Source organism: Acanthopagrus latus, chromosome 9, assembly GCF_904848185.1.
Source record: "Acanthopagrus latus isolate v.2019 chromosome 9, fAcaLat1.1, whole genome shotgun sequence".
NCBI classification, from domain to species: Eukaryota; Metazoa; Chordata; class Actinopteri; order Spariformes; family Sparidae; genus Acanthopagrus; species Acanthopagrus latus.
In genome coordinates this window covers 21,423,536-21,449,691 of record NC_051047.1, presented here as the reverse complement: position 1 = coordinate 21,449,691, position 26,156 = coordinate 21,423,536, and the positions used below count along the sequence as shown (strand labels likewise).

The 26,156-nt window shown below is 39.8% G+C and overlaps 5 protein-coding genes across 5 annotated transcripts; 1 reads left to right on the top strand and 4 right to left on the bottom strand.

Annotated features, from left to right (window-relative positions):
* Positions 1-3,113: 3,113 nt before the first annotated feature.
* Positions 3,114-10,761, bottom strand: gtf2e1 (general transcription factor IIE, polypeptide 1, alpha). The gene is made up of 6 exons (XM_037109200.1): positions 10,563-10,761; positions 9,705-10,000; positions 9,329-9,486; positions 5,688-5,883; positions 5,040-5,275; positions 3,114-4,247 (listed from the first exon to the last, which is right to left on the bottom strand). Exons 2-6 carry the CDS (start codon positions 9,992-9,994, stop codon positions 3,793-3,795), a joined length of 1,335 nt encoding a protein of 444 aa, XP_036965095.1. The 5' UTR covers positions 9,995-10,000; positions 10,563-10,761; the 3' UTR covers positions 3,114-3,792.
* A 148-nt stretch (positions 10,762-10,909) lies between these two features.
* Positions 10,910-14,315, top strand: rabl3 (RAB, member of RAS oncogene family-like 3). Its single transcript, XM_037109205.1, has 8 exons — positions 10,910-10,987; positions 11,668-11,759; positions 12,163-12,292; positions 12,378-12,492; positions 12,637-12,787; positions 13,744-13,815; positions 14,024-14,062; positions 14,201-14,315. The coding sequence occupies exons 1-8, from the start codon at positions 10,942-10,944 to the stop codon at positions 14,255-14,257; spliced, it is 702 nt and encodes a 233-aa protein (XP_036965100.1). The 5' UTR covers positions 10,910-10,941; the 3' UTR covers positions 14,258-14,315.
* A 142-nt stretch (positions 14,316-14,457) lies between these two features.
* On the bottom strand, positions 14,458-16,406 carry LOC119025551 (granzyme B-like). The gene is made up of 5 exons (XM_037109204.1): positions 16,251-16,406; positions 15,949-16,096; positions 15,594-15,732; positions 15,052-15,312; positions 14,458-14,919 (listed from the first exon to the last, which is right to left on the bottom strand). The coding sequence occupies exons 1-5, from the start codon at positions 16,300-16,302 to the stop codon at positions 14,752-14,754; spliced, it is 768 nt and encodes a 255-aa protein (XP_036965099.1). The 5' UTR covers positions 16,303-16,406; the 3' UTR covers positions 14,458-14,751.
* Positions 16,407-17,361: 955 nt separating this feature from the next.
* LOC119025550 (granzyme E-like) lies at positions 17,362-19,695 on the bottom strand. The gene is made up of 5 exons (XM_037109202.1): positions 19,510-19,695; positions 19,208-19,355; positions 18,849-18,987; positions 18,307-18,567; positions 17,362-18,170 (listed from the first exon to the last, which is right to left on the bottom strand). The coding sequence occupies exons 1-5, from the start codon at positions 19,559-19,561 to the stop codon at positions 18,003-18,005; spliced, it is 768 nt and encodes a 255-aa protein (XP_036965097.1). The 5' UTR covers positions 19,562-19,695; the 3' UTR covers positions 17,362-18,002.
* Positions 19,696-20,825: 1,130 nt separating this feature from the next.
* On the bottom strand, positions 20,826-26,018 carry LOC119025549 (mast cell protease 4-like). The gene is made up of 6 exons (XM_037109201.1): positions 25,561-26,018; positions 22,905-23,126; positions 22,615-22,762; positions 22,121-22,259; positions 21,566-21,826; positions 20,826-21,429 (listed from the first exon to the last, which is right to left on the bottom strand). The coding sequence occupies exons 2-6, from the start codon at positions 22,954-22,956 to the stop codon at positions 21,262-21,264; spliced, it is 768 nt and encodes a 255-aa protein (XP_036965096.1). The 5' UTR covers positions 22,957-23,126; positions 25,561-26,018; the 3' UTR covers positions 20,826-21,261.
* Positions 26,019-26,156: the final 138 nt, after the last annotated feature.

Below are 26,156 nucleotides of genomic sequence, written 5' to 3'. Positions count from 1 at the left end.
TGCGTCCGGTTCAAGTGACGTTAGCTTGGCACGCTACTGTTCTGAGTTATATGCGGTGTTGGGTGAGCTGTGGTCCCCGTTTTCAGGGCTCCGCCCCCTATTTTTGGCATCCTGTCCCTGGGTGGAGCTGTCAGTGGACATGTCCCCGTATTTAACTGTGCCCTTAAAAACACACCGCAGAGCGAAATAATACTTCATGAGGCAAAAAAACCCGACAGATAATGACATACTGACCGAGGCACTGGCTTCGATCTGGAGCTGCTCCCTGGGCGCTGTACGTTAAATGGCAACTGCTCCTCCGGGATGGGTTTAATGCAGAGGACCAGTTTCACTGTATGATTGTATGTGATTAATAAAGTTTCTTCTTCTTCTTCTTCTGTCCTCTATTTGAACTGACAGCCTGCAAAACAGGAAGACACACATGACTTTACAATTAAAATACATCCAGCAAGGCACATTTTAGGAGCAATGTAAAGGATTTCAATCAGTAACACTAACAGCACACGCCGTGCATAACTGAGTGATGTCAAAGTAGAAAAATAATTAGGAAAACTGAGCATAAATACAGCCAATTACCATGGAAATACAAATCATTCATCAGCAGGTGTTCCTATTGCACCAATCCGCTGCTTTTAATTAACCTTCATCCTCTAGAGCAGTCACTGACTTACACATTACACACTACTTACCACGCAGGCACGGCACAATCATGTTTCAGGCCTTAATTACAGTATTCTAACAATATTCGTTATTCCACTTTGGCCAACACCAGCTGAGATAAACAGTACAAGTTATTTAGCTTCTGGATGCTCCACTGTGTTCACCAATCACCACAGGTGCTTAACAACTGGGCAGGTAGCATTCGTGCTGATCAGAGCCTTTGTTAGGAAAGGCTGCCCACAGGGTGTGAGACCATAAAGAAAAATGTAAAACCAAGTCAAGATCTAAAAAAGGGCTAAAAATCTCAGTAAAGCTTTTGATTCTCAACATTCTTCAAATTACACACCGTTAATTGATAAAATGTGTAAAAACATGGGTTGGAAATTGTAAGTAGAGCAAAGACAGGCTCTTTTTGTTGTCTTTGTGTTAAGTCTTGTGTTAACTCTTGAAATCTTTTTTTTTGCTAATAGCCTGGAGAAAGGGACCAGCATATTCTTATGCAGTATATAGCTATGGCCGACACATCGCCTTACCCTTTTCTTGTCTTTCGCACATCATAACCTGTTGCAGTTACTCACAGCTCTGTGGCAGTGCAGACTTAATGTGATGAAGTCCACAATTCTCACAGGCTGACATTTAAGGTTAAGTTAAGAAAAAAAAAAAAAAATATGGACCCTCCATTAGCTGTCCTAGACAAGCCAAATAAAATGACAATGAAATTCAAATGTTATGCATTAAAAAACAAACAAAAAAAAAAACATGAGGAACTTAAACCAAGATTATCCTTCTAAAACCTTTTGTCCAGTTCTGAAGTCATAATCAGAGGGGAGAAAACAATTTCAATCAGACTTAGAAAACAGCTCACCACAAAATGCCCTCGGGGTTTACGTAGCAATGAGCAGGTTTACATTAAAATGATTGTCCTCAATCCCGCGACTCGCTTGGTTGGAATGGAAGAAAAATATACATCTCAATAGGCTAACACAGAGAGGAAATATTTCACCGCAGCAGGCCCCTCAACAGGTGTAACATTTAACATTGTATTTGAAGAGGCCCGGTTCCAGTAAATGCCAAACCCATGTCAGTATTCAGACTTTGGCTTTGAGGTGAAAATGCCCCCTGATATGAGCGGGTCACCGGGCGCCGTGGGTTACTGTGGTTACATCAAAGAAGCAGTCATTATTTGGAAAGCCACATAATAAAATATCCCCATATCCTGCTGGAGCAGAACTGGAGCAGAACTGGGAATGTGTTTACCCCCTGCAGGGAATGCCTCAGTGAATAATTTTCACCTGGACATGACCCGACAAGACAGCAAAGGTCTCACTGGGGAGATATGACCGTGGAGCGGAAATTGAATGAAGTTCATGTTATTTTTCCCTGCTGTGGGATTTTCTCTCCTCCATTTCTCTTATAAATGAAAATGAAACTGTCTGTAATTATTGATGTAACCATCGGTTTTCTTATAGTCACCAGCACAATCCCTGATTATAGAGTAAACTGTGACTGTGACTAGATTCTGAAGAGGATGTGGATATGCATTGGTAACCATGGGTAGCAATTGTGACATAGCAATTTTTTGAAAATTCATAATGATTTATTATTCTTGTTTTTATTGATCCACTTTATAAAACATGTTAGAGTGTCTACATGTATCAGACACTTTATTATAAAGCTTTTTTAGATCACTTTAAATTTTGTTTCTTATTCAAGCAATGCAGGTTTGAATAGAAGGGTACTGTATATGTGGCCCCACGCAGAGATGCAGGAAGACGGTTACTGGTAAGGACAGTTATTATTACAGCACATCCAGTTTTTGGTTCAAAGATTTGTGAACTTTTACACAAAAGAGCTCAACCCATGCTGACCAAAATAACTAAAGGGATAAATGAAAAATTATGACCGGCAATTAAAGTCTAACATTTATAAAATTGAAGAAGATTTTTTGATTTATCATTCACATTACATTTATCGCATCATGGATGTTAAATCAGATCCTCTGGCACAAACATCTGGGGTGCTAATACGTGTCAGTATACAAATCCTCCACAGTACTGAAGTGGATTTGATGCTGGACTGTAACGAGAGCATCACATTAGCCTAACTTGTGCACTAGAGGGAGAAATGTGGTTTGACCTCCTGCACACGTTAGCAGACAGCAGTAACGCTATGTATAGAATAAAAAAAGCAGACTAAAGAGAAATGTGTTTTAATGAGGTGATTATAATTTTTGTTTTAAAATGAACTGAAAATTATGCACAGCTCTCGTTTCCACAAGATGATTTAACCGTGTCTCTGCCTTCCTAACGAACAGCTGATAACAGATCTAATGTATGCGTATGGATTGCTATGTTGAAGGTCACCTGTAAATAGTCCCAGGTTATAATCCCTCTTACTTCTATATCATGAACTGCTTGCAAGTTCTTGTTCAAAACACTCACTCCATATACACGTTGTTATACAAATACTGTACTGCAGTTTCGTTTTATTACAGATGGTTCAGAATAACAAATGCTTTACTGTACATCATTTTGTCCTCATCTTGTTCGTTCCTCTTGCTCGAGACGAACTTGAAGAACCAAGAAAACAGAAAAATACTCATTCTCACACCTTGTAGCAGCATCAGACTACGGTATCACACTGCTTACGTTCAGCCACGGTACTGCTATGCACTCAGAGGTCCTTTGGCAGAGCTCACAGCCCAAAAACATAACCAATGTAGTAATACACATGAGTCGGAGGAACTGAAATATATAGCCGAATGTCACAGGCGCAAGACAGGCTTGTTAAACTTAGAGCTGGAATGAAATGAAGACAACACAACTAGCACAAAACACGTTGGCAAACTGCAGCCGGCAAGCTCCCTTCTGGGTCGTTGACTGAGAATATTAAATACTGAGGACAGAATACTCAAGGTGTGACCACTTTCTCAACACTGTCAAAGCATGTCCTCTTTGTTTTTTTTATAATTCAGGAGCATGAAGCGGGTTGTAAATACTTCTTGAGCAGCAGAGACATCTAAAAATATTTCCTGATATCACTTATTGACGGTATGACACAGCAGAAGTATACGTTCAGGAACCATCAAACTGTTTCATCCTGTTTGTATGCAAATATAAACTGTGTGTCTATTTAGAAGTACATGTCCTGGAAGAGGTTTTGTCCCATTTCAATGTAAGCCTCCTTCTCCTGAGCAGACATCTGTTCCACCAGCTCCGGCCTCTGGCTGACCTCTCGGTACGAGCACGGCCGTCCTCCCACCATCACCATCGGCTCATCTCCAACCTCCTCAAACTCATCGTCGTCGTCTTCGTCGTCCTCGACTGCCCGATGCTGAGCAGCGGCGGCAGGTGGAGGATTTGACGGAGAGTCTTCATCTGATTCGCTGGTGTCGCTGTCGGAGTCGCTGGCGTTAGCTGTGGTGGAAGTGAGGCCTCTGGTGGCGGCGCTCGCTGCACTTGCACCTCCGCTTGCAACGGCTCTCTTCTCGTGGATGAGCAGGGCGCGCATCACTTCCTCGTTTTCGTCTGACTGGCCAATTCCAAGACCAGCTGCTCCATCCTGAGCTCCGGGTCCAACGTCTCCATCTGTGGAAACAAAATCAAAAATATGAGGAAAATGTACTAATTAAATATTTTTTTCTTGAGGCCGTTTTAGGAAATTTTAAAACGTTTTTAAAGCGTGCTTTCAACCAGTTGGTTCTCCCTCATGGGATCATCAAGCATTACTTTATTTAAGGTCAGAATCTAAACAGAAGCTTCATTTAAACCCCATCAACTGGTCCACATCGTCTGTTTCCAGGCCCCAACATCATTCCAGACAGATGCAGACACACCTATGAGACAGGATGTTTGGAAGGCATAATTCATGCAATTTCCACAGGACTGGATTTTATTAATGAGCAATCCTTGCTCAGTCATGCACTCATCAAGCCACTGATTATTTCAATTAAGCAATTATGGTTCAATGGGAGTCTGGCCAGGCCTGATTGCTGCATGCCCTTGAGTGGGGAAACAATGTCAGAATACGATAGCCTGGTGAGGGACCGCTCTGACAGAGGCAGATAACCTGGGCTGACCTGCAACAGTCTGTATTGACTACAAAGAGATGGTCACAGAAGAGCAGTCAAAGGTGCTCGACTGTTTTCTGGAAAACCCAGTGCGTTCAGCAAGCTTTACCACAAACAAGCAATTGTGATTAATGTCACTGAAATCATCACAAATGTGGTATTTCTTTGAGTTCAACAATACCAGCTTCTCTTAAAGAAAAAGTCATTATTACAGTACGGACGACATTAGATCTTTTGGGAGAAATAAACATACAACATTAGTGTGAAAGTGACATATTGACTGGATGTTTTCGCAGAAAACTTCACTTACGGTTCTTGAGGGCGTCCGCGTCGTTGTAAGCACCCTGCACGGTGCTCTGGGTCAACCACACAGGCCTCTCCTTAGGTGCCTTGCCCTCACTGGCCGCCTTCAGCTGTTCTTCGTGCTCCTCCATGCTGATGACCACATTCTGAGTGTACAGGTCAGCATAGGAGGAGCCTTTGGTGGACCAAGCTTCACGGTGTGGGCCGCCAGCATTTGCTCCAGCTGCTGCAGCACGTTCACGGCTGGAGATTCAGAAAATACACTTTAAACAATGACCTTCAACAGCTGGATTGGTACATGTATAAGCATGGGAAAACTGAGAGTGTGTAATGAACTCAAGCTAATTCCACTTTGGTACAAAGAGAGCCAAAATCACTGCGGCTATGATTGCTGTTAACAGTGCTGAATTCCCATTATTTCACACTATCACAATTTTGAAATAATTGCCATCTTTCCTCTTTCTTCATTATAAATTACTTACAATTAATACTTTCTGTGGTTTAAGCAACTAAATAAACAAATTATTGGATGTTTTTCCATCTACAGTTGACGACTAGGGGGAAAAAAAATGTGTCGTCCCTGCAGCACTCTCTCTCTTCGGATGCCATCTCTCTATGGTGACTATAAATTAGTTTTTTTCTTTCAGAAACTGACCTCTGTTTGAGGGCGGGGATCTCAGAGGGCTCAGGCTCCAGCAAGTCATGGGACAAGTTCACATCTTCGGTCTCACGTAGCAGCGCATAGATGGGTTCGATCTGCTCGTTGAAGCGAGCCACCAGCGTCCTGGCATCGGGACAGACGGACTCATCCTCTTCTACCTCCGTCTGACAGAAGGTGCAGCGAAATGAACCTATGGGTTAAGCACAATCAAGTAAGATGGAGAACTTTGCAAAAGACACTTGCAGGTGTGAGAGTAGCAGTATTCCCCAATACTTGTGCTTGTTTTTCTATTCAGATTGCCAACAAAGAACCAGGACATAAATTTATATCCCTTATATATTTATTATTACTAACAGTGTATATACATTTTTAGAAGAACTGTATACCATATAAACCTGTACCACTTAGTGTGATTTGGGAACTTTATGCAGACTACACACATCCAATGGCTGACATTGAATTTGTGAATTTGTTCCATTCCCCATTTTAAACCCAACTAAGAATCTTACTTGAACCCAATCGAGCAACCGCGATGTAGGTCATTTATAGACTAACATTAGGAATATACATTAACATAACAGTGTAAAGACTGTCAAATCCCTTTACATTTACAGGATGTCTGTAGGTGACACATCCCCAACAAAACAAACGGCAACAACAATGGCAACAATAAGCAAACAAGCCCCAACATGACAAGCTTTGACTAATCAAGCCTTATTTTGGAAGTAGCAAGTTCTGAAGTTTCTATTTTCAGACAGACAGTGACTGACAGGGCTGTGACGTGCAGCATAAGCCAAGTGTCTGTTGGCAAAATGACAAAATGGACCTTGCACGTTTAAGTTATTCCTGGAATCCCAGCCGGACAAAACAACGACACGGACTTATCTTTATTTAGTTTACATTTGTCATATGCAGGGGATGAAAACACACGTTTGTGCTTTTTGGAGTTACTGCATCTTCTTGTTGACATCATATTTCATTTGGTGCACTTGGCCTGTTCAGTATTGTCTCATGTTTCATTTTGTGAAATAAAACTGAATGGATGTTGAGATGCAAGCGAGGAAAACTGCAGACCCTCAGGCTAGACCATGGGACCTAGTTTGCACTGCACTTGCTTCCTTGCAGTAAGAAAAGGGCATGTAAGGCCATCTGCTTCTCTGGCTGATTTCAGTTTCAATAATGGGAACTGTTCCAGCATTACACAGACCCCATGTCTGCCTTCTATCTGTGTGTGTGTGTGTGTGTGTGTGTGTGTGTGTGTGAGAAAGAAACGGAATGAGTGTGTGTGTGTGGAGAGGCCAAGAGGGAGAGAGCGCCAGAAGGAGATGTGCCGGTCGTATGTTGCTATTGTACATGTGTGATGGAATGAAACCCATTATCGCTGCAAGGACATTTCCATTATTTGGAGATAAAGCAACTTGCTGGAAAACAACAACAGTAATAATGATAATAATGATAATAATAATAATTATAATAATAATAATAATATATTCTGATAAACTGATATATTTTTTTAAGCAAATTCCAAGTATTCGGATACCAGAGAGAGTGTTTATAATACAAGTGAACAACACAGAGTCATGCTATGCGGGGTCGAGGTAAAGAACATGCCCCTATCTATATCACAAACTTAAGCTGGGTTGCCCCTTAGATATTAGCATTCCCACAAGTCTAAAAGATCCTTCGAGAGAGAGCAAACTGTCACAGATAGTTTAAGTCATGTTTTACGTACAAATTAAAAAATGCTATTTTTCAGCCCGAAAGCTGGGTGGAACTACACGTCAGGTAGAATGAGGAAGAACATGCAAATCCTACAAAAAGGGGAGCTTAAAGTCATATAGCAAAGTGTGAATATTCCTGAGCTGGAGGGTTTCTGGCACTACTTTGTGGGTCAGAATTAGCTGGGAGACCAGTAATGTCATTTCCCATCTCAGTGTGGTAAAACTGAGTGTTGCTGGCCCTGAAGAAGCAACCAGTCTATCTGACAACCACTACGTAAGCTCCAGGTATTCCTTTTGTCAGCCTCTGTCAGGGTGCAGGATTACTGCCTCTACAGCAACATTTGATAACGGTTGACATACGTTGAAACAAGAGACAAGTGCGGAGGATTTGGCAAGATAATTATAGATGCATCGGGGGAAGATGCCGACAGTTTCAAAACAGCACCTGGAAGCTGTAACTTACACTGGCTATTAAATGTTTTTATCCAGTATGGAAATATTGTGCATATTTCTGTTTTCATTTCAAATATCATGTAAGACTTGAGCATGACTTTCTTCTACTTTATACCAGCATTTGTGTGCAATATGCAGTTTTTCTTCTTCTTTGATCTAATTTTCTGCAGTGATGGGCTTTAAATCTGGTCTCCTCGGCGTGCTATGATGGCATTTTTAGGATTTTCGGTATTACACAGCTGGGACACAGTTTGATACTCTATATTTCACAGTAAAACAGAACACATTTTTACATTTATCAAAAAACAAGGCTTTTAGCACACCGGTTGTAATACACTATATTTTAAGATGATGTATACAGGGTTCAGTGCATTAAATTAAGTTTATAACATCATGTTTCTTTGCAGGTAAAACAATGATTTATTCAGTTGACATTAGCTTAGTATAAGAAGATATAAAGGATTTTAAATCATATCTAATTTATTCAGCTTCTGCTGGTCAGTCTGCCAGGATCATATTGGAAAAAATATGTGATGGGCCCAACTGCAAAATACACTACAGACATATATTCAATCCAGTCAAATTGACTATTTGCAAAAATGACTCACCCAATGAAAAGGAAAGATCTAAATTTAGGTGCACCTTAACATCCCTTAAAATCCTGTCTTTGGTGCCCTCCAGTGGTTGTGCGGCACAACCCTTTATTGACTTGTAATCAACCTGGTGGCAGGTGCCTTCGTTTTTGAAGACTCCAGAATGAATGCAGTTTATGAATGAAAACACTTCAGATAAAAGGCTCTCCTAAAGGTCAGGATTATACAAAATAAACTAGTATTATTAGTATTAAAGTAGTAGTATTAAATAAACAGTGTTCTTCTACAATAGATAACTGACAGAAAATTACATTTATACCATAGTCTTGAACCCAGACCCCATAAAATCATTTATCAATATATTTCAGCATTTGTTAATCAGGGAATCTGTTTTTTTCAATTAAGAGAAAACTGGATACCGTACATATAGATACTGTTTGGAGGATTACAACTTCCTTACATATTGCTGTGTTGGTTTTCGAACCAACAGTAGTTTACTATTAGTAAATGTATTTCTTCAGGCCTTTGTAACAAAATTTTAAACCACATTTTCTATGTAACATGGATACTGCATATATCCATTCACTCAAGTTGGGAATGATTAAAACATAAGCATTTGGTGACTCAAATGTAATGGTCATGCCCTTCTTATGTCAGCTTACCCTGATACAATGGTTATTTAGCTTTACTTCCCTATATATGTGAATGTCCCCACCAACAGTTGACAGACATTGAGACGACATTTCAACGCTGTTTACCTCATCTACAATTCATTTTTCTGCCTAGGACAACTGCACAACAGAACTGCGATCATTTGACTGTGTCACCCCAACGTCAACACCACCAACTGAGATTTCTAGAGGTTTACCTGTCATGGGGTCAAACAGCTGGTTGGCTTCTAGGTCAGTGAAAGTGGAGAAGCAGCAGGGGCACCTGAAGGAGGCACGGTTGGTGGAGTCTCGCTCATCTGTCTCAATGCGCCGGCGCATGTGATCCAATTTATACTTGACCACATTGACGAGTACCCTAAAAAAACAAAAAAATACAGAGGTTGTTATTGACATGAGAGGAGAAATCTTTTTTAATGTGGATAACAGAAAAACGGTTCGTTTTTCTTTGAAGTGAAGACCACCTGGTAGCTATTCTCTTATATGTAATTTATTGTCTCTAGTGTTGTAGTACTTCAATTAAAACTCTACCTGGAACTGAGGGGAAGTTATAGTGTGTGACTGTGTCCAGCCCACCTGTAGTTGATAAAGTAGTAGTTGTGCCGCGTTGTCTTGCCATCAGGAGCCGTCTCCACTCTCATGCGGCACTTGACAAACTTGTCTGCCTTCAGGGTGTTGAGCACTGAGCGCAGCTGTTTGCGGTCAAACTTCAGCAGCTCCAGCATGTCCTCCTCACGTACACATGGGTTGCGGATAAGCACATCCAGGGCCAAGGCATGTTCCACTCCATAGAAACCCCTTACGACCTGCTTGGCTAGCCGCTTGAGTGAAGCAGGGACCTCAGTCAGAAGCTCTGGTTCTATCATCTTGACCTAAATAGAGAGATGAGACCTCCTGAGTAAAGATCTGAGACAGCAGGCAAGGACTTCAGACACACCATGATACATAAATCAGCAGGTAGGCAAATTAATCAAACAAAGCTTTTAAGAAATATAAAGTTAAATTCAGAGGTAGCATGAATTCATGGGGTCTACTCTGTACCTGATCTTACTTTATGGTTTCCTTTAAGAATTTCTATAAAGGCATTATCTCTGCCTTTAAATTTATATCAACAGATCCTGGTGTTTTGTGCTATTATACACTCAGGGTTGCCAGATTTGACTACACTGTCAGACTGGCTGATGGATAGCAGCAACATAACTTAGCTTACCATTAGCTAACTCTAACAAAAGTAAACAAAAGAGATTGATGCAGCATGATGGCTGTACCTACTGGTGAGGATATTATAGTTGATAAATAACATACAAACTGCTTTTACAAGTTACTCGTTAGGTTTACGTATAGTTTGCCAGTGTTACCCAACGCTAACTAAGAAAAAATGAAGTTAGCTAGCTAGTTTGCAGAAAACCGTTAGCCACTTGATGCCAACATTACCTGACACTCTTTACCGCTCTCTTCGGCTAAAGTCACCGCTTCCTTAAGTCATTTCAGAGTACGCACGTTTGCCTTTAATAAAGACATCTATAATTCGACTGAAACATTTGATCTTCTCAGTTCTTAAACTGTTAGGTTAGCTAGCATGCTTCCTGACTTATGCTGAAAAGACAACCCCGGAAACAAAACCTAAAACTGCAACAAAGGTTCTCTTCATTTGCCCTTACCAGCCAATAGAAACCAAGAAATGTTGATTGATGTAGATATTGACGAATGGCTTCGCTTTCTCGACGTCGCTTTGTAACCAATCAGATTTGACCAATAGATACACAGGCAGGGTTTTCACTATTTTCTTCTGGGTCGCCGCTGTCACCAAAAAATGGCTTCTCTTGACAGGGTAAAAGTGTTGGTTTTAGGAGATTCTGGTAAGTTAACTACCATTTTTCTCAATTCAGACTTTTACAGAAAAGTGTATGCTTGTTCATAACGGCATATGTTTATTCTCGGCAAATGTCCTCTGGTTTCCAACCCTTTTAATCTTCAATTTAGAGACTTAAAACTCATTACAGAAGTCTATTGCTGTGAGCCAATGCACCTAGCACCTGACGCAACATTATGGTCGTGTCTGTTGTTGAATTTGTGTTTAGGGCCGGCAAGTAATGTTTGATTTAAACGCATTATTTTTTCACAGTGGTCGCTGCTGGCCCATTTTGTGCATTTGCGTGTAAGGACACTGTTTAGTTTAAGACGAATCGACACCAAACGTTGATATTTTAAAGAAACATATATGCCGAATCAAAGAGTGACTCCCAAAAGTCCAGAAGAGATATTTACTTATGCTGTGTATGGTATATGCTTTGATGGAACCGAAGGATATTTTAAACTGATACGTTTTTTCAGTGAATGTTTGTTGTCATATAAAAGTCTATATATATATCCACGTCTTCGTTGCCTTGTAATCGGCAGTAGTGAATTCTCAGAGCTAGTCCTATATCAATACTGAAAAGGGACTGAAGCCAAAATATGTGTCCTTCCTTGCAATTCATTCATATTGATCAACACCAAAACGATCAGTCGTCCACCCACCTTTCTCTTGTTTTTGCAGGGGTAGGTAAGTCCTCCTTGGTCCATCTGCTATGTCAGAATCAGGTGTTAGGAAATCCATCATGGACTGTTGGTTGCTCTGTGGACGTCCGGGTAAGTAAGATCAAACCCTTCAATAAGATCAGCATCAGATACATTACATAAACACTTCATATTACATTTTTTTCAGGAGATTAACATTGAAAAGGTGTATGATTAAGTAGAGTTAAATAAATAGTCAGATCTTTTACTTAGATATATGTAAGAATAGATATATCACAGTGTCAGAAGGACCCATTTCAGAATAATCCACAAGATTATAATTATTGATGCATTAACATGTACATTTTAACTGCGTTATTTGTGGTTTGTGTATTTTTCCCCAAGGATCAATAAAGTCTCAGTATGTAATATCACATCCTAATTTATTTCTTGTCTTGTTAGATAAAGAAAGCAGCACTTGCTTGATGCAGATTCTTAGGATTAAAATAACTAAAATATACTTATTCACCCACAGGTCCAAGACTATAAGGAGGGAACCCCGGAGGAGAAAACCTACTACATTGAACTCTGGGATGTCGGAGGATCGATTGGCAGTGCCAGCAGTGTTAAAAGCACCAGAGCCGTCTTCTACAATTCAGTTAACGGTGAAGATGATTTTATGTGACTGTAAGGGAATATGAAACAATTATGATTGCAAGTATTGACTTCTGGATTTTTTTTTTTCTTCAGGAATTATGTTGGTTCACGATTTAACAAATAAGAAATCCTCTCAGAATCTCTACCGCTGGTCACTAGAAGCTTTAAACAAGGATTCTTCTCCAACAGGAGTTATAGTCTCAAATGGGTATGTAGACCTGGGTTTTGGTATTTATTTTTATATTTATTCAGTGTTTATACTTAAATTTATCTGCACTGACACATTTTTAAGTTGAAACATCTCAGGTTGTGACTGCATATGTTGGAGTCTGATATCCTTTTCTCTCTGCAGGGACTACGATAGAGAGCAGTTTGCTGAGAACCCGGTGCCTTTGCTGCTGATTGGCACAAAGTTTGACCAGATCCCAGAGAACAAACGCAGTGAGGTTCTCACTCGGACGGCCTTCCTGTCTGAAGACTTCAACGCAGAGGAGATCAATCTCGTAAGCCAACATTTGTTTATCCCTACTTGCTCTGACCTTAAGCCTCTTTCAGCTATTAAATCTGCATCATCGCTGGCTTCATTAAGATGTTTTGGTCCAGCCCTTTGGCTTTAAAACAGAGCTCTGTGTTACAGAAGTGTTCCATAAAAACATTGTTCAACCATGACGAGCCAAATAAGGCCGCAAGTGCCCGAGGGCTATTTGACATCTGGTGCATGAAAGAGAGAGAACGGTGTCGGGAAATAATGATCTGAAAGATGAAAGTGAAGAGTGTCTATTTTTATCTTAGCTGCTAAATTTCTGAGCAATATGAGAACGTTGAGGGAGACTTTTACTTGATTCTCACTAATCCAAGCAGCCCTGTAGATCCTCCAGTAACTTATCCAAACATAAAACTGACTTGATGAAAAGTTAGAAATGCTTCAAAGATATTGGGATGAATGGAAAACAGGATAATTATGGAATAGTGAAATGGGAAGTAAACATCAATATTAAATCAGTTAGTAGGAGAATGACAAATATGGTATTATGACCCTAAACCCACCCATTTGGTGTATAAAAGGAGCTCTCTAATTCTCAGAAATAGAAATATATACGTATTTTTAAATCGATTGAATAGAGCCACAGCAGCCTTATGTGCTATAGCTTTTTTTTTAATAGCAAAAACCTATTCAGGAAAAACAAATAGGCTTCTAGTCACATCATAGTCACTATGTGTATAGTATGAAAATGTCTACCTTTGCTGACATCTAGTGGTAGTATGAAAGAAGACATCCTGGGAGACAGATATAGATTTCTTATTTTTGTCATTTTCTCTACAAAAAAACCCCATATGTGATCAGAACGATCTGAAAAGAAGCTCTGATCACACTCACCACATAATGAGTCAAGTTTTCTCCTGAGACAGAAGAACTTTCTCTGAGGTTTGTGGCTGAAGTGCTATTATGTTTTCCCAGGACTGCACCAACCCCAGATACCTCGCTGCAGGCACCTCAAATGCAGTGAAACTTAGCAGGTTCTTTGACAAGGTGAGAAACCCAGAGTTCTGTCACCTACAGTTTATTTTCTGTTTCTTTCAAGATTGTTTTTATCAAGAAGGAGATTTACACACATAGACTCTCTCTGGTGTGGATTTAATGAGGGGAGCGGAAACCATCACGTTTTACTAATTATTACTTATACTTTGTATTTAAGAAGACTTTAACCTCACAATCTGAACCTTTCTCCTAACAACAGGTAATAGAGAAAAGATATTTCACAAGAGATCCAAGTCAGGTGAGCCGGTTTTGCATTTCTAGTCTTTATTTCAGTCATAAAAAAAACCAAACAATATTTTTGCTATAAAGAGTTTTTTAAACTGAGATTTTAAGGTCAACTGTTTAAAATAGCACATTTCTTTGACGTTCTCTGCAGATGACGGGCTTCACAGACAGAAAACGCTTCAACTTCAAAAGTCTACACTATGACTGACAGCAGTGGTCTGTGGTTTGAGTGTAATGCTTTTGGGGCTTGTACACCACGAGTCAACCATCACACTTACTATCAGACTTTCTATTCCTGCTCCACCGCCTACTGTTTTTCTTTTCTTTTTTTTCTCTGTCATTTCTTCTTAAATCAAAGCCGTTATTTCACCTGCTATTGTATGAAAACTTAAACTTGTGCTGCAAAACACTGAATTGTAGCATTATAGAGGCGAATATGTACATAGCTGTACAGGAATTTTAGAAATGTAGAGCTTCAGTGAGATAATGTGGAAGGAAATGTTGTAAATTTAAAGTCTTGAATTCTTCCGAATTTGAGCATTTGTGCTTTTCTGTCCGCGTACAGGGCATTCACAAAATCCAGCTTAATGAATTATTTTTCAAAACTAAGACCATTAATTCTCTCTAAATATTTGCTTTACTAATCCATGTTAAGTAAGTAAGTGAAGAAAGGGAAGTATTCTTGGCCTCTGAACGAGTGGCTCATGTAACATTCCTCTTTCCCTTCAGCACTTCCTTAATCCAGGGGATAAAGGCATTGACTTTAGTGAAGACATGGGGCCACTCGGGATCGTTACAATCATCTTCATGGGTGAAAGCTGTTATACCCTGAGGCATGTTGTTGCAGATGAGTGGTCCACCGGAATCACCCTATGAAATAAGCAATGTAAAGATTCAGATCAGCTGTTTTTCATGAATAAAGGAAACTGTTCTCTCCATGTTTGAAGCACTATGGATGTGTTTTGTCGTTTATAATAGTACGTGTACTTGATTCAGGTTTACCTGGCATACCCCTCCCGCCTTTCTGGTGAATTTGGTGCAAATCATGCTATCGTCATCAAAGTACTGTTGCCATATCTGTTCACACACAAAGTTGAATTGCAGCGTCTCCGTGTTCTCCTTCAGCACATCTGAGGCGGGCTCGTCATGTCCAGTTCTGCCCCATCCTGCCACGGTGCATTTAATGTTGGCTGGGATTTTCCCTTTTTTCCTCGGTAGTCCAATAGTTTTCACAAACTTATTCAGCGTGGCGTTCTTTTCCAACTGTATAAGAGAGCAGAGGAAGACTGGAAACCACAGTAGTTTGCTTCTTTTGTTGTTTTAACAATGTATCTGTCAGATGATTCAATGTGTGTTTATTTCCTCTTAAAGCAACGTTGAGGTTTTAGCTAAAGCATGTCGACCCCACATCCTCACCAGCTCCTCTGCAAATGTGTAAAATCACTTTGTGCAGAGAAACCAGAAAGAAGATAATGGCATCGACTACATTATACAAAGTACTTTACACAGAAATGTATTTAACACTTCTACACAGTTTTGTTTACCTTCAGTAACATGATGTCATAATCAAATTTTCCATTGTATTTTGGATGTTTAATGTACTTCGCCACTTTGATCTGTTGTTGACTTTTCTCTTTCTTTTTTATGTTATGTGCTCCAAGAACCACTGTCATTGTTTCTGGTCTGAAAAACAAGGTAACAGATGTCACAATGAGCAGTGTAAAAACATGTGCCTGTTAATTATCCTTAGCACTTAACTAATGAGACCAAGGAAGGAATCATGTGTAAATGACACGTAATCAGTGATGGGAATACAATAATTACCTTACTAAATACTGACTAAATAAGTAGTGCCCATTAGGATTTTAACTGTGTCAAAGAAAGTCTTCTTTAACTTACTGTTCACAGTGTGCAGCAGTCAGGACAAAGTCCTCCCGAATAAGAATCCCTCCACATGAGTGTTGTCCATGAAGCTGGAGTGATGCCATGTAGGGTCTGGAATGAGGCTTTGTGACTTTGCCATTCACGATTCCACTCTCAGAAGCCCCTTAAATGATGAGAGAACGTACATTAAAGCGCAGATTACAAAATGAAAAATCCTAAATGGTCAAATTAATATAAAGATACTTTATTCCAACCTATTCTGTAGCCATACAAAAGCCTTAAAACTCAGTTATAGTTTATAGTCATTTCCTCCTTACCAGTAGGGGAGAGCAGCTGAAGGAGAAGTATTACGCAGTACGCGTGGATCATGGTCGTCAGGTAGAAGTCAATGCTCAACAGTCTGGATGGCAGCGCTTCCCCCCGACCACCTTTTGTAGTCAGCCTTCCACCTCACACAACGGAAACTTTGTGGGCTGGTGTCAAAATCATTCTTGCAAACCAGACGTAAGATCACACCTTGCAGCATGAGCGAGTCCCTCCTATAAAACCATCCAAAACTGTGAACTTGTCACTTGAGTTGGTGGCACACGCAATCACCAATAATGTAAACGTGAAGCACTCTACTGATTTAAACACAATTATACACAACATGCAGTGTCTGTTCCTGTGTGCCTCTACATGTGGGAATTTGTTTTGATATTACAGCTAAAATGAACTATTTTTGATCAGAAATCTGTAAAGTTTTACAGTTTTAGATTTGTGATCTGTCTACTTGTGCAATCTTTTTCTTGGTCAAGTGTCAGAAAGGTCCATATTTACTTTAGATAATCAAAAACATATATTTTTTGTCATCATAGGCTACATTTACTCTAAACAGAGAGTTCAGGTTAAAGGAAAATGAAACACTGCGAAAAGGCGGCATTAACCACAAAGTGAGCAAAGGTGTTAACACTGACCTACACACACACATACACCACTCATAGCGTATCTTCCTGTTTAGAATTACGCTACATGGTTTTTCCAAAAGACAGACTAACAAATGCAGCCGAGAGTTTGAGTGCAGTTTTAAAATTTAGCATTAAGAGAAGGTGGAAACAAGCAAAATCGTTCTGCTGCCCTAAACTTAAACCTGGCGAACTAAGCCAACTTTAGAGACATTGTGGATTTCTGGATCTTGGTGTGATATGTGGGAGTAGATTAGAATCTGTTTCAGTTGAATTTTTGAAACCTCAGGTGAGCTTTTTACTGCAGAAAGTCCCAGTGGGAGAGTGGTGATATACTACAACCTCAGGAAATGAGAGAGAATAATGTCTGATTATCCATTCAGTGATTTTTATGAATTCGTGACTTGAGTTTGACATTACAAGGGAGCTTGAGGCCTTGTGTGCCATATGCCCAGTGTGTCCACTGACCACTAGATGGAGCTACAGGGATCATGTGGCCTAAAGACACACATGACAGAAAATTAGCAGCCCAGCTCACACAGCCTACTTACTTCAGATCTTGTGCTGTAAAATATTGAATTTTATCTTGATGGCTGTGATCCAATAAATGAAGATTTATACTCCCAGTTGTCAGTCAGTTACCAGTCAAGACAGCGACAGGTCACAAAAAACAGTCCACCTGACTTTTTTAATGTGAAGTTGAGGACATTAACTGTTCTTATTGCTTACCACTGAGTCTTAACTCACATTTTAAAACTTCTTATACCTCGTAATTAAGCAGAGATGGGCACAAATACATTTGGAAGTAGCTTGTTAAAAATTACCAAAAATTCTTGCTGGAATTTTTTAGTTTTCTTTATTAAATTACAAGCAATTTGTTGTTTGAAAAATAGAAAATAATTCATTCTATAAAAGCTGCTGTTATTATATGTAGATGTTCAGTAGACTCAGTATGGGTCTGATGTTAACCTTCCTACACACACTGGGTTAACACTGACCCAGTGTTGAGTCAAAGCACAAACAATACAGCGTACAAGTGTATTGTTTGTAAATATTTGCTTTACTAATCCATGTTCAGTAAGTAAGTGAAGAAAGGGAAGTATTCCTGGCTTCTGAACAAGTGGCTCATGCAACATTCCTCTTTCCCTTCAGCACTTCCATAATCCAGGGGATGAAGGCATTGACTTTAGTGAAGACATGGGGCCACTTGGGATTGTTACAATCATCTTTAAGGATGAAAGCTGTTATACCCTGAGGCTTGTTGTTGCAGATGAGTGGTCCGCCGGAATCACCCTGTGAAATAGGTAACAGAATGATTGAATTTAGCTGTTTGTCCAGAAAAAAGGAAAAGAAACGTTCTCTCCATGTTTGAAGCACTATGGATGTGTTTTGTCGTTTATAATAGTACGTGTACTTGATTCAGGTTTACCTGGCATACCCCTCCCGCCTTTCTGGTGAATTTGGTGCAAATCATGCTATCGTCATCAAAGTACTGTTTCCATATCTGTTCACACACAAAGTTGAATTGCAGCGTCTCCGTGTTCTCCTTCAGCACATCTGAGGCGGGCTCGTCATGTCCAGTTCTGCCCCATCCTGCCACGGTGCATTTAATGTTGGCTGGGATTTTCCCTTTTTTCCTCGGTAGTCCAATAGTTTTCACAAACTTATTCAGCGTGGCGTTCTTTTCCAACTGTATAAGAGAGCAGAGGAAGACTGGAAACCACAGTAGTTTGCTTCTTTTGTTGTTTTAACAATGTATCTGTCAGATGATTCAATGTGTGTTTATTTCCTCTTAAAGCAACATTGAGGTTTTAGCTAAAGCATGTCGACCCCACATCCTCACCAGCTCCTCTGCAAATGTGTAAAATCACTTTGTGCAGAGAAACCAGAAAGAAGATAATGGCATCGACTACATTATACAAAGTACTTTACACAGAAATGTATTTAACACTTCTACACAGTTTTGTTTACCTTCAGTAACATGATGTCATAATCAAATTTTCCATTGTATTTTGGATGTTTAATGTACTTCGCCACATTGATCTGTTGTTGACTTTTCTCTTTCTTTTTTATGTTATGTGCTCCAAGAACCACTGTCATTGTTTCTGGTCTGAAAAACAAGGTAACAGATGTCACAATGAGCAGTGTAAAAACATGTGCCTGTTAATTATCCTTAGCACTTAACTAATGAGACCAAGGAAGGAATCATGTGTAAATGACACGTAATCAGTGATGGGAATACAATAATTACCTTACTAAATACTGACTAAATAAGTAGTGCCCATTAGGATTTTAACTGATTGTGTCAAAGAAAGTCTTCTTTAACTTACTGTTCACAGTGTGCAGCAGTCAGGACAAAGTCCTCTCGAATAAGAATCCCTCCACATGAGTGTTGTCCATGAAGCTGGACTGATGCCATGTAGGGTCTGGAATGAGGCTTTGTGACTTTGCCATTCACGATTCCACTCTCAGAAGCCCCTTACATGATGAGAGAACGTACATTAAAGCGCAGATTACAAAATGAAAAATCCTAAATGGTCAAATTTATATAAAGATACTTTATTCCAACCTATTCTGTAGCCATACAAAAGGCTTAAAACTCAGTTATAGTTTATAGTCATTTCCTCCTTACCAGTAGGGGAGAGCAGCTGAAGGAGAAGTATTACGCAGTACGCGTGGATCATGGTCGTCAGGTAGAAGTCAATGCTCAACAGTCTGGATGGCAGCGCTTCCCCCCGACCACCTTTTGTAGTCAGCCTTCCACCTCACACAGCGGAAACTTTGTGGGCTGGTGTCAAAATCATTCTTGCAAACCAGACGTAAGATCACACCTTGCAGCATGAGCGAGTCCCTCCTATAAAACCATCCAAAACTGTCAACTTGTCACTTGAGTTGGTGGCACACGCAATCACCAATAATGTAAACGTGAAGCACTCTACTGATTTAAACACAATTATACACAACATGCAGCGTCTGTTCCTGTGTGCCTCTACATGTGGGAATTTGTTTTGATATTACAGCTAAAATGAACTATTTTTGATCAGAAATCTGTAAAGTTTTACAGTTTTAGATTTGTGATCTGTCTACTTGTGCAATCTTTTTCTTGGTCAAGTGTCAGAAAGGTCCATATTTACTTTAGATAATCAAAAACATATATTTTTTGTCATCATAGGCTACATTTACTCTAAACAGAGAGTTCAGGTTAAAGGAAAATGAAACACTGCGAAAAGGCGGCATTAACCACAAAGTGAGCAAAGGTGTTAACACTGACCTACACACACACATACACCACTCATAGCGTATCTTCCTGTTTAGAATTACGCTACATGGTTTTTCCAAAAGACAGACTAACAAATGCAGCCGAGAGTTTGAGTGCAGTTTTAAAATTTAGCATTAAGAGAAGGTGGAAACAAGCAAAATCGTTCTGCTGCCCTAAACTTAAACCTGGCGAACTAAGCTAACTTTAGAGACATTGTGGATTTCTGGATCTTGGTGTGATATGTGGGAGTAGATTAGAATCTGTTTCAGTTGAATTTTTGAAACCTCAGGTGAGCTTTTTACTGCAGAAAGTCCCAGTGGGAGAGTGGTGATATACTACAACCTCAGGAAATGAGAGAGAATAATGTCTGATTATCCATTCAGTGATTTTTATGAATTCGTGACTTGAGTTTGACATTACAAGGGAGCTCGAGGCCTTGTGTGCCATATGCCCAGTGTGTCCACTGACCACTAGATGGAGCTACAGGGATCATGTGGCCTAAAGACACACATGACAGAAAATTAGCAGCCCAGCTCACACAGCCTACTTACTTCAGATCTTGTGCTGTAAAATATTGAATTTTATCTTGATGGCTGTGATCCAATAAATGAAGATTTATACTCCCAGTTGTCAGTCAGTTACCAGTCAAGACAGCGACAGGTCACAAAAAACAGTCCACCTGACTTTTTTAATGTGAAGTTGAGGACATTAACTGTTCTTATTGCTTACCACTGAGTCTTAACTCACATTTTAAAACTTCTTATACCTCGTAATTAAGCAGAGATGGGCACAAATACATTTGGAAGTAGCTTGTTAAAAATTACCAAAAATTCTTGCTGGAATTTTTTAGTTTTCTTTATTAAATTACAAGCAATTTGTTGTTTGAAAAATAGAAAATAATTCATTCTATAAAAGCTGCTGTTATTATATGTAGATGTTCAGTAGACTCAGTATGGGTCTGATGTTAACCTTCCTACACACACTGGGTTAACACTGACCCAGTGTTGAGTCAAAGCACAAACAATACAGGGTACAAGTGTATTGTTTGTAAATATTTGCTTTACTAATCCATGTTCAGTAAGTAAGTGAAGAAAGGGAAGTATTCCTGGCTTCTGAACAAGTGGCTCATGCAACATTCCTCTTTCCCTTCAGCACTTCCATAATCCAGGGGATAAAGGCATTGACTTTAGTGAAGACATGGGGCCACTTGGGATTGTTACAATCATCTTTAAGGATGAAAGCTGTTATACCCTGAGGCTTGTTGTTGCAGATGAGTGGTCCGCCGGAATCACCCTATGAAATAGGTAACAGAATGATTGAATTTAGCTGTTTGTCCAGAAAAAAGGAAAAGAAACGTTCTCTCCATGTTTGAAGCACTATGGATGTGTTTTGTCGTTTATAATAGTACGTGTACTTGATTCAGGTTTACCTGGCATACCCCTCCCGCCTTTCTGGTGAATTTGGTGCAAATCATGCTATCGTCATCAAAGTACTGTTGCCATATATGTCTGCACTCAAAGTTGAATTGCAGCTTCTCCGTGTTCTCCTTCAGCACATCTGAGGCGGGCTTGTCATGTCCAGTTCTGCCCCATCCTGCCACGGTGCATTTAATGTTGGCTGGGATTTTCCCTTTTTTCCTCGGTAGTCCAATAGTTTTCACAAACTTATTCAGCGTGGCGTTCTTTTCCAACTGTATAAGAGAGCAGAGGAAGACTGGAAACCACAGTAGTTTGCTTCTTTTGTTGTTTTAACAATGTATCTGTCAGATGATTCAATGTGTGTTTATTTCCTCTTAAAGCAACATTGAGGTTTTAGCTAAAGCATGTCGACCCCACATCCTCACCAGCTCCTCTGCAAATGTGTTAAATCACTTTGTGCAGCTTTAACTCTACAAAAGACAACTACATTATACACACTACTTTACACAGAAATCAATCACTTTAACATTTATGTTTTAGATGAACTTTTACACAGTTTTGTTTACCTTCAGTAACATGATGTCATAATCATATTTTCCATTGTATTTCGGATGTTTAATGTACTTCGCCACATTGATCCATTGTTGACTTTTCTCTGTCTTGCTTATGTTATGTGCTCCAAGAACCACTGTCATTGTTTCTGGCCTGAAAAACAAGGGAACAAATGTAACAATAAGCAATGTAAAATAATTTACTTGTCAATTATTCTTGGCACTTAACATTTGGAAGGGACTGAAAAACCTTGATTATCTAATTTAAGTCTAATATAGCTACACTGACTGACTTTGAAATACAAATGAAAATATCTCTTTTACCTAAACTATAATGTGATGTATGAATGATACAACATTAAACAATTAAGGGCAAGTAGGGAATATTATATAAATGTCAAGTAATCAGTGATGGGAATACAACAATTACCTTACTGAATACTTACTAAATAAGTAGTACCCATTAGGATTTTAACTGATTGTGTCAAAGAAAGTCTTCTTTAACTTACTGTTCACAGTGTGCAGCAGTCAGGACAAAGTCCTCTCGAATAAGAATCCCTCCACATGAGTGTTGTCCATGAAGCTGGACTGATGCCATGTAGGGTCTGGAATGAGGCTTTGTGACTTTGCCATTCACGATTCCACTCTCAGAAGCCCCTTACATGATGAGAGAACGTACATTAAAGCACAGATTATAAAATGAAAATCCTTAACAGTCAAATTAATATAAAGACACTTTATTCCAACCTATTATGTAGGCTTAAAACTCAATTATATTTTACAGTCATTTCCTCCTTACCAGTAGGGGAGAGCAGCTGAAGGAGAAGTATTATGCAGTATGCGTGGATCATGGTCGTCAGGTAGAAGTCAATGCTCAACAGTCTGGATGGCAGCGCTTCCCCCCGACCACCTTTTGTAGTCAGCCTTCCACCTCACACAACGGAAACTTTGTGGGCTGGTGTCAAAATCATTCTTGCAAACCAGACGTAAGATCACACCTTGCAGCATGAGCGAGTCCCTCCTATAAAACCATCCAAAACTGTCAACTTGTCACTTGAGTTGGTGGCACACGCAATCACCAATAATGTAAACGTGAAGCACTCTACTGAGTTCTTAAAGTTTAATTTTTTAAAACTCAAGTGAGCTTTTTACTGCAGAAAATGCCAGTGGAAGGGTCATGATATGCTTGGCTACAAGCTAAAGAAAATGAGGAAGAATGATGTCTGACTATGCATTCAGAAAAGTGATGTTTATGAATTGTCATGACTTGAGTTTGACATTACAAGGGAGCTCTCGGCCTTGTGTGCCATATTTCCACTGTATCTACTGTGTGACGTTGAGGACATTAACTGTTCTTATTCTTACCACTGAGAACTCACATTTTAAAACTTCCTATAGTTCATAATTAGCTTAGATGGGCACAAATACATTTGGAAGTAATGTGTAACAAATGACAAAAACTTGAATATTTTTATTGTTAGATTACAAGTGTTTGAAATTAAGAATAAGAATAAATTCTATAAAAGCTGCTATTATTATATATAAGATGCTCAGTAGACTCAGTATGGGTCTGATGTTAACCTTCCTACACACACTGGGTTAACATTGACCCAGTGTTGAGTCAAAGCACAAACAATACAGGGTACAAATGAGTAAAAAACACCAAACTGAAAGGATGTTTAGTATTGTGTCTGTGCTGCAATGACCCTTCTCTCGGATAATCAACCCAATGGTTTTAAGTGTGCCGGAAAGACGATCTATTTTAATTTCCCCACAACATACATGTGTCCTGGCCAATCAGGATATTTTTGAGGTTCAAACTGAGGAGTGCCTGCTGAACAGTCATGCTTGCTTCCCGACCACCATTTGTGGTCAGCCCTCCACCTCACACAACGGAAACTTTGTGGGCAGGTGTGCTAGAAACAACGAGCTCTGTTACTCCACGCACCCCCAACTATATCAGGACAGGCCAATCAGAATATCTTTGAGGTTCAGATCGAGGAGTGCATGCTGGGTAGTTTCTGTTCGTGAAAGTAACCATTGACTGGCTGTACTGAATGAACAGCAAAATGAAATTCATCTGGGTGAACTGAACAGTTTGGCCACAGTGACAGACAAGTTCTTTTCAGATGACACAATAAGACATTTAGCAGATGCCTTTTCCAGAACATGTGACAGTTTGTGGACTGTGTATGTTTGAGGTAATATAAGTTGTGGTTTTAATTGTTCAGTATAAATGTGATCTGGAGACAAGTGATTGTCTATTTAGACAGGGTCGATGCCAATCCTTTTTGTTTACCGGGGCATCTCACGTTTTTTGCAGCTAAAGCACTCCCACAAGTCTGAATAGGTGGAGCTGAAGCAGGCTTTGATGTGTGAAAATATTATATTGCTGCAGGATCGTTATGAAATATTGCACTCGCTCAGCTGCAGCAGAAAGGCATTTTGTGGGGCCATGTTGACGGGGCAGATGGCCATATGAAAATTACACTAATGTTATTTGAGGCTGCTGGACACGACATTTTCCAGATAACATGAACGGCTCAGGTGGATCTGCAACCTAACCGTTGATGAGATAAGGCTGGGATCTTCGGCAGCACAGTCATTTTGAGTAAATGAGTTGGAATTCATCTTTTGATGTCAAGCACGTATGACAGGTTTGTTAAATGTTGAAATGAAAAGGAAACATTTAAGCGATAGTCCAACAGAGACAGGTGAGAAATCGAGGTTCCAGCTTAGCAATTTTTAATCCTACCATAGTTTCCGTGGCCACATGTGCTGTTTGAGCACTACAAATTGTTTGCAGAAGTTTACACATCAACAGTGCTGCTTGAACTACAATATGAGGTTTCCATGAGCATGACCCCCATCCGGTGCAAGAAAGGCAGAGAGGGCATCAGCACAGCAAAGGCTGCAGCTACTGTCGTGTGGGTTACCACAGACTGTAAGACATACAAGCGGTAAGACTTTAGTAGTTAGTAAGAGTGGAACAATATTCATACAGAAGCAACTGCAGCACTTTGGGTGACCTCTTCATCTTTTAGCTCCTCTTTCACTTCTCATTTGCCACAATAATAAAGAATGTCGGCAGTGTTTGTACCGTGTGACAATTACAGGATGAGGATTAACATTTTAAGGCCTTGTTTCTTCAATAAAACCTACGGACACACTCTGCAGTTTGTAGATGTCACATTAAAGGTTAAGAGTCTATCTACTTCAAAGTGGAACGGCCGTCTTTGAACAGAGGAGGTGGCATTTGACACTACTTATCACCCACCTACAATGAGACAGCTTAACACCCATTCACACCTGGACCCACCAGTTGGTTGGTTGAGTCAACGACTCACAGGTGGCTCTAATGACTAAAACTGAGGAAGCCTCTTGGATGAGAGGTCCAGCTTAGAACTGAAGGTTAAATCCCCCACAAAGGGAAAATTCAGGCATCATCCACTCACCACCATGCTGATGGAAAGTCTGGTGAAGTTTAAAAGTCCACAAAACGTTTATGGAGCTTCACAGCAAAACAGCCGTGAAACATTCCCCTGGAATAGATGGGGACTCATTTTAAAATGTCAAAAACAACGATAACAAAAATCATTGACATCCGTTGTTTAGAAGAATGCTGCAACGCTGTTCTGCTCTGAAGCTCCAGAAATGTGTTGTCGACTAAGAAACCTCGGATTGACTCCCTTGTAATTTTATCTTTTAAAGCGGAAAGACAAGTTGTGCATACAGTGGACTATACGCTGGCACCTGAAGAAAAAGAAGATTATAATATAATTTTGGGTCTAAATGGCTGTCGTTGGATTTTTCAGTAGTGGTCATCAACAAAATGAGGTCACATAAAACAACCAGTAAGTAAGATTTGAATAGAACACATCACACAGCATGGTTACTCAGTTTGTATGTCATTTTGTCTTGTGTTCTGCCTCCACCCAGAGGTCAAATGCTATGTCTGCAGTTTTACATGTTTTTTAGTTCATGCATCAGTGACAGTAACACAGGTTACTCCAACAGGTGCAGGTACATTTAATAAAACTCGAGAGAGCGC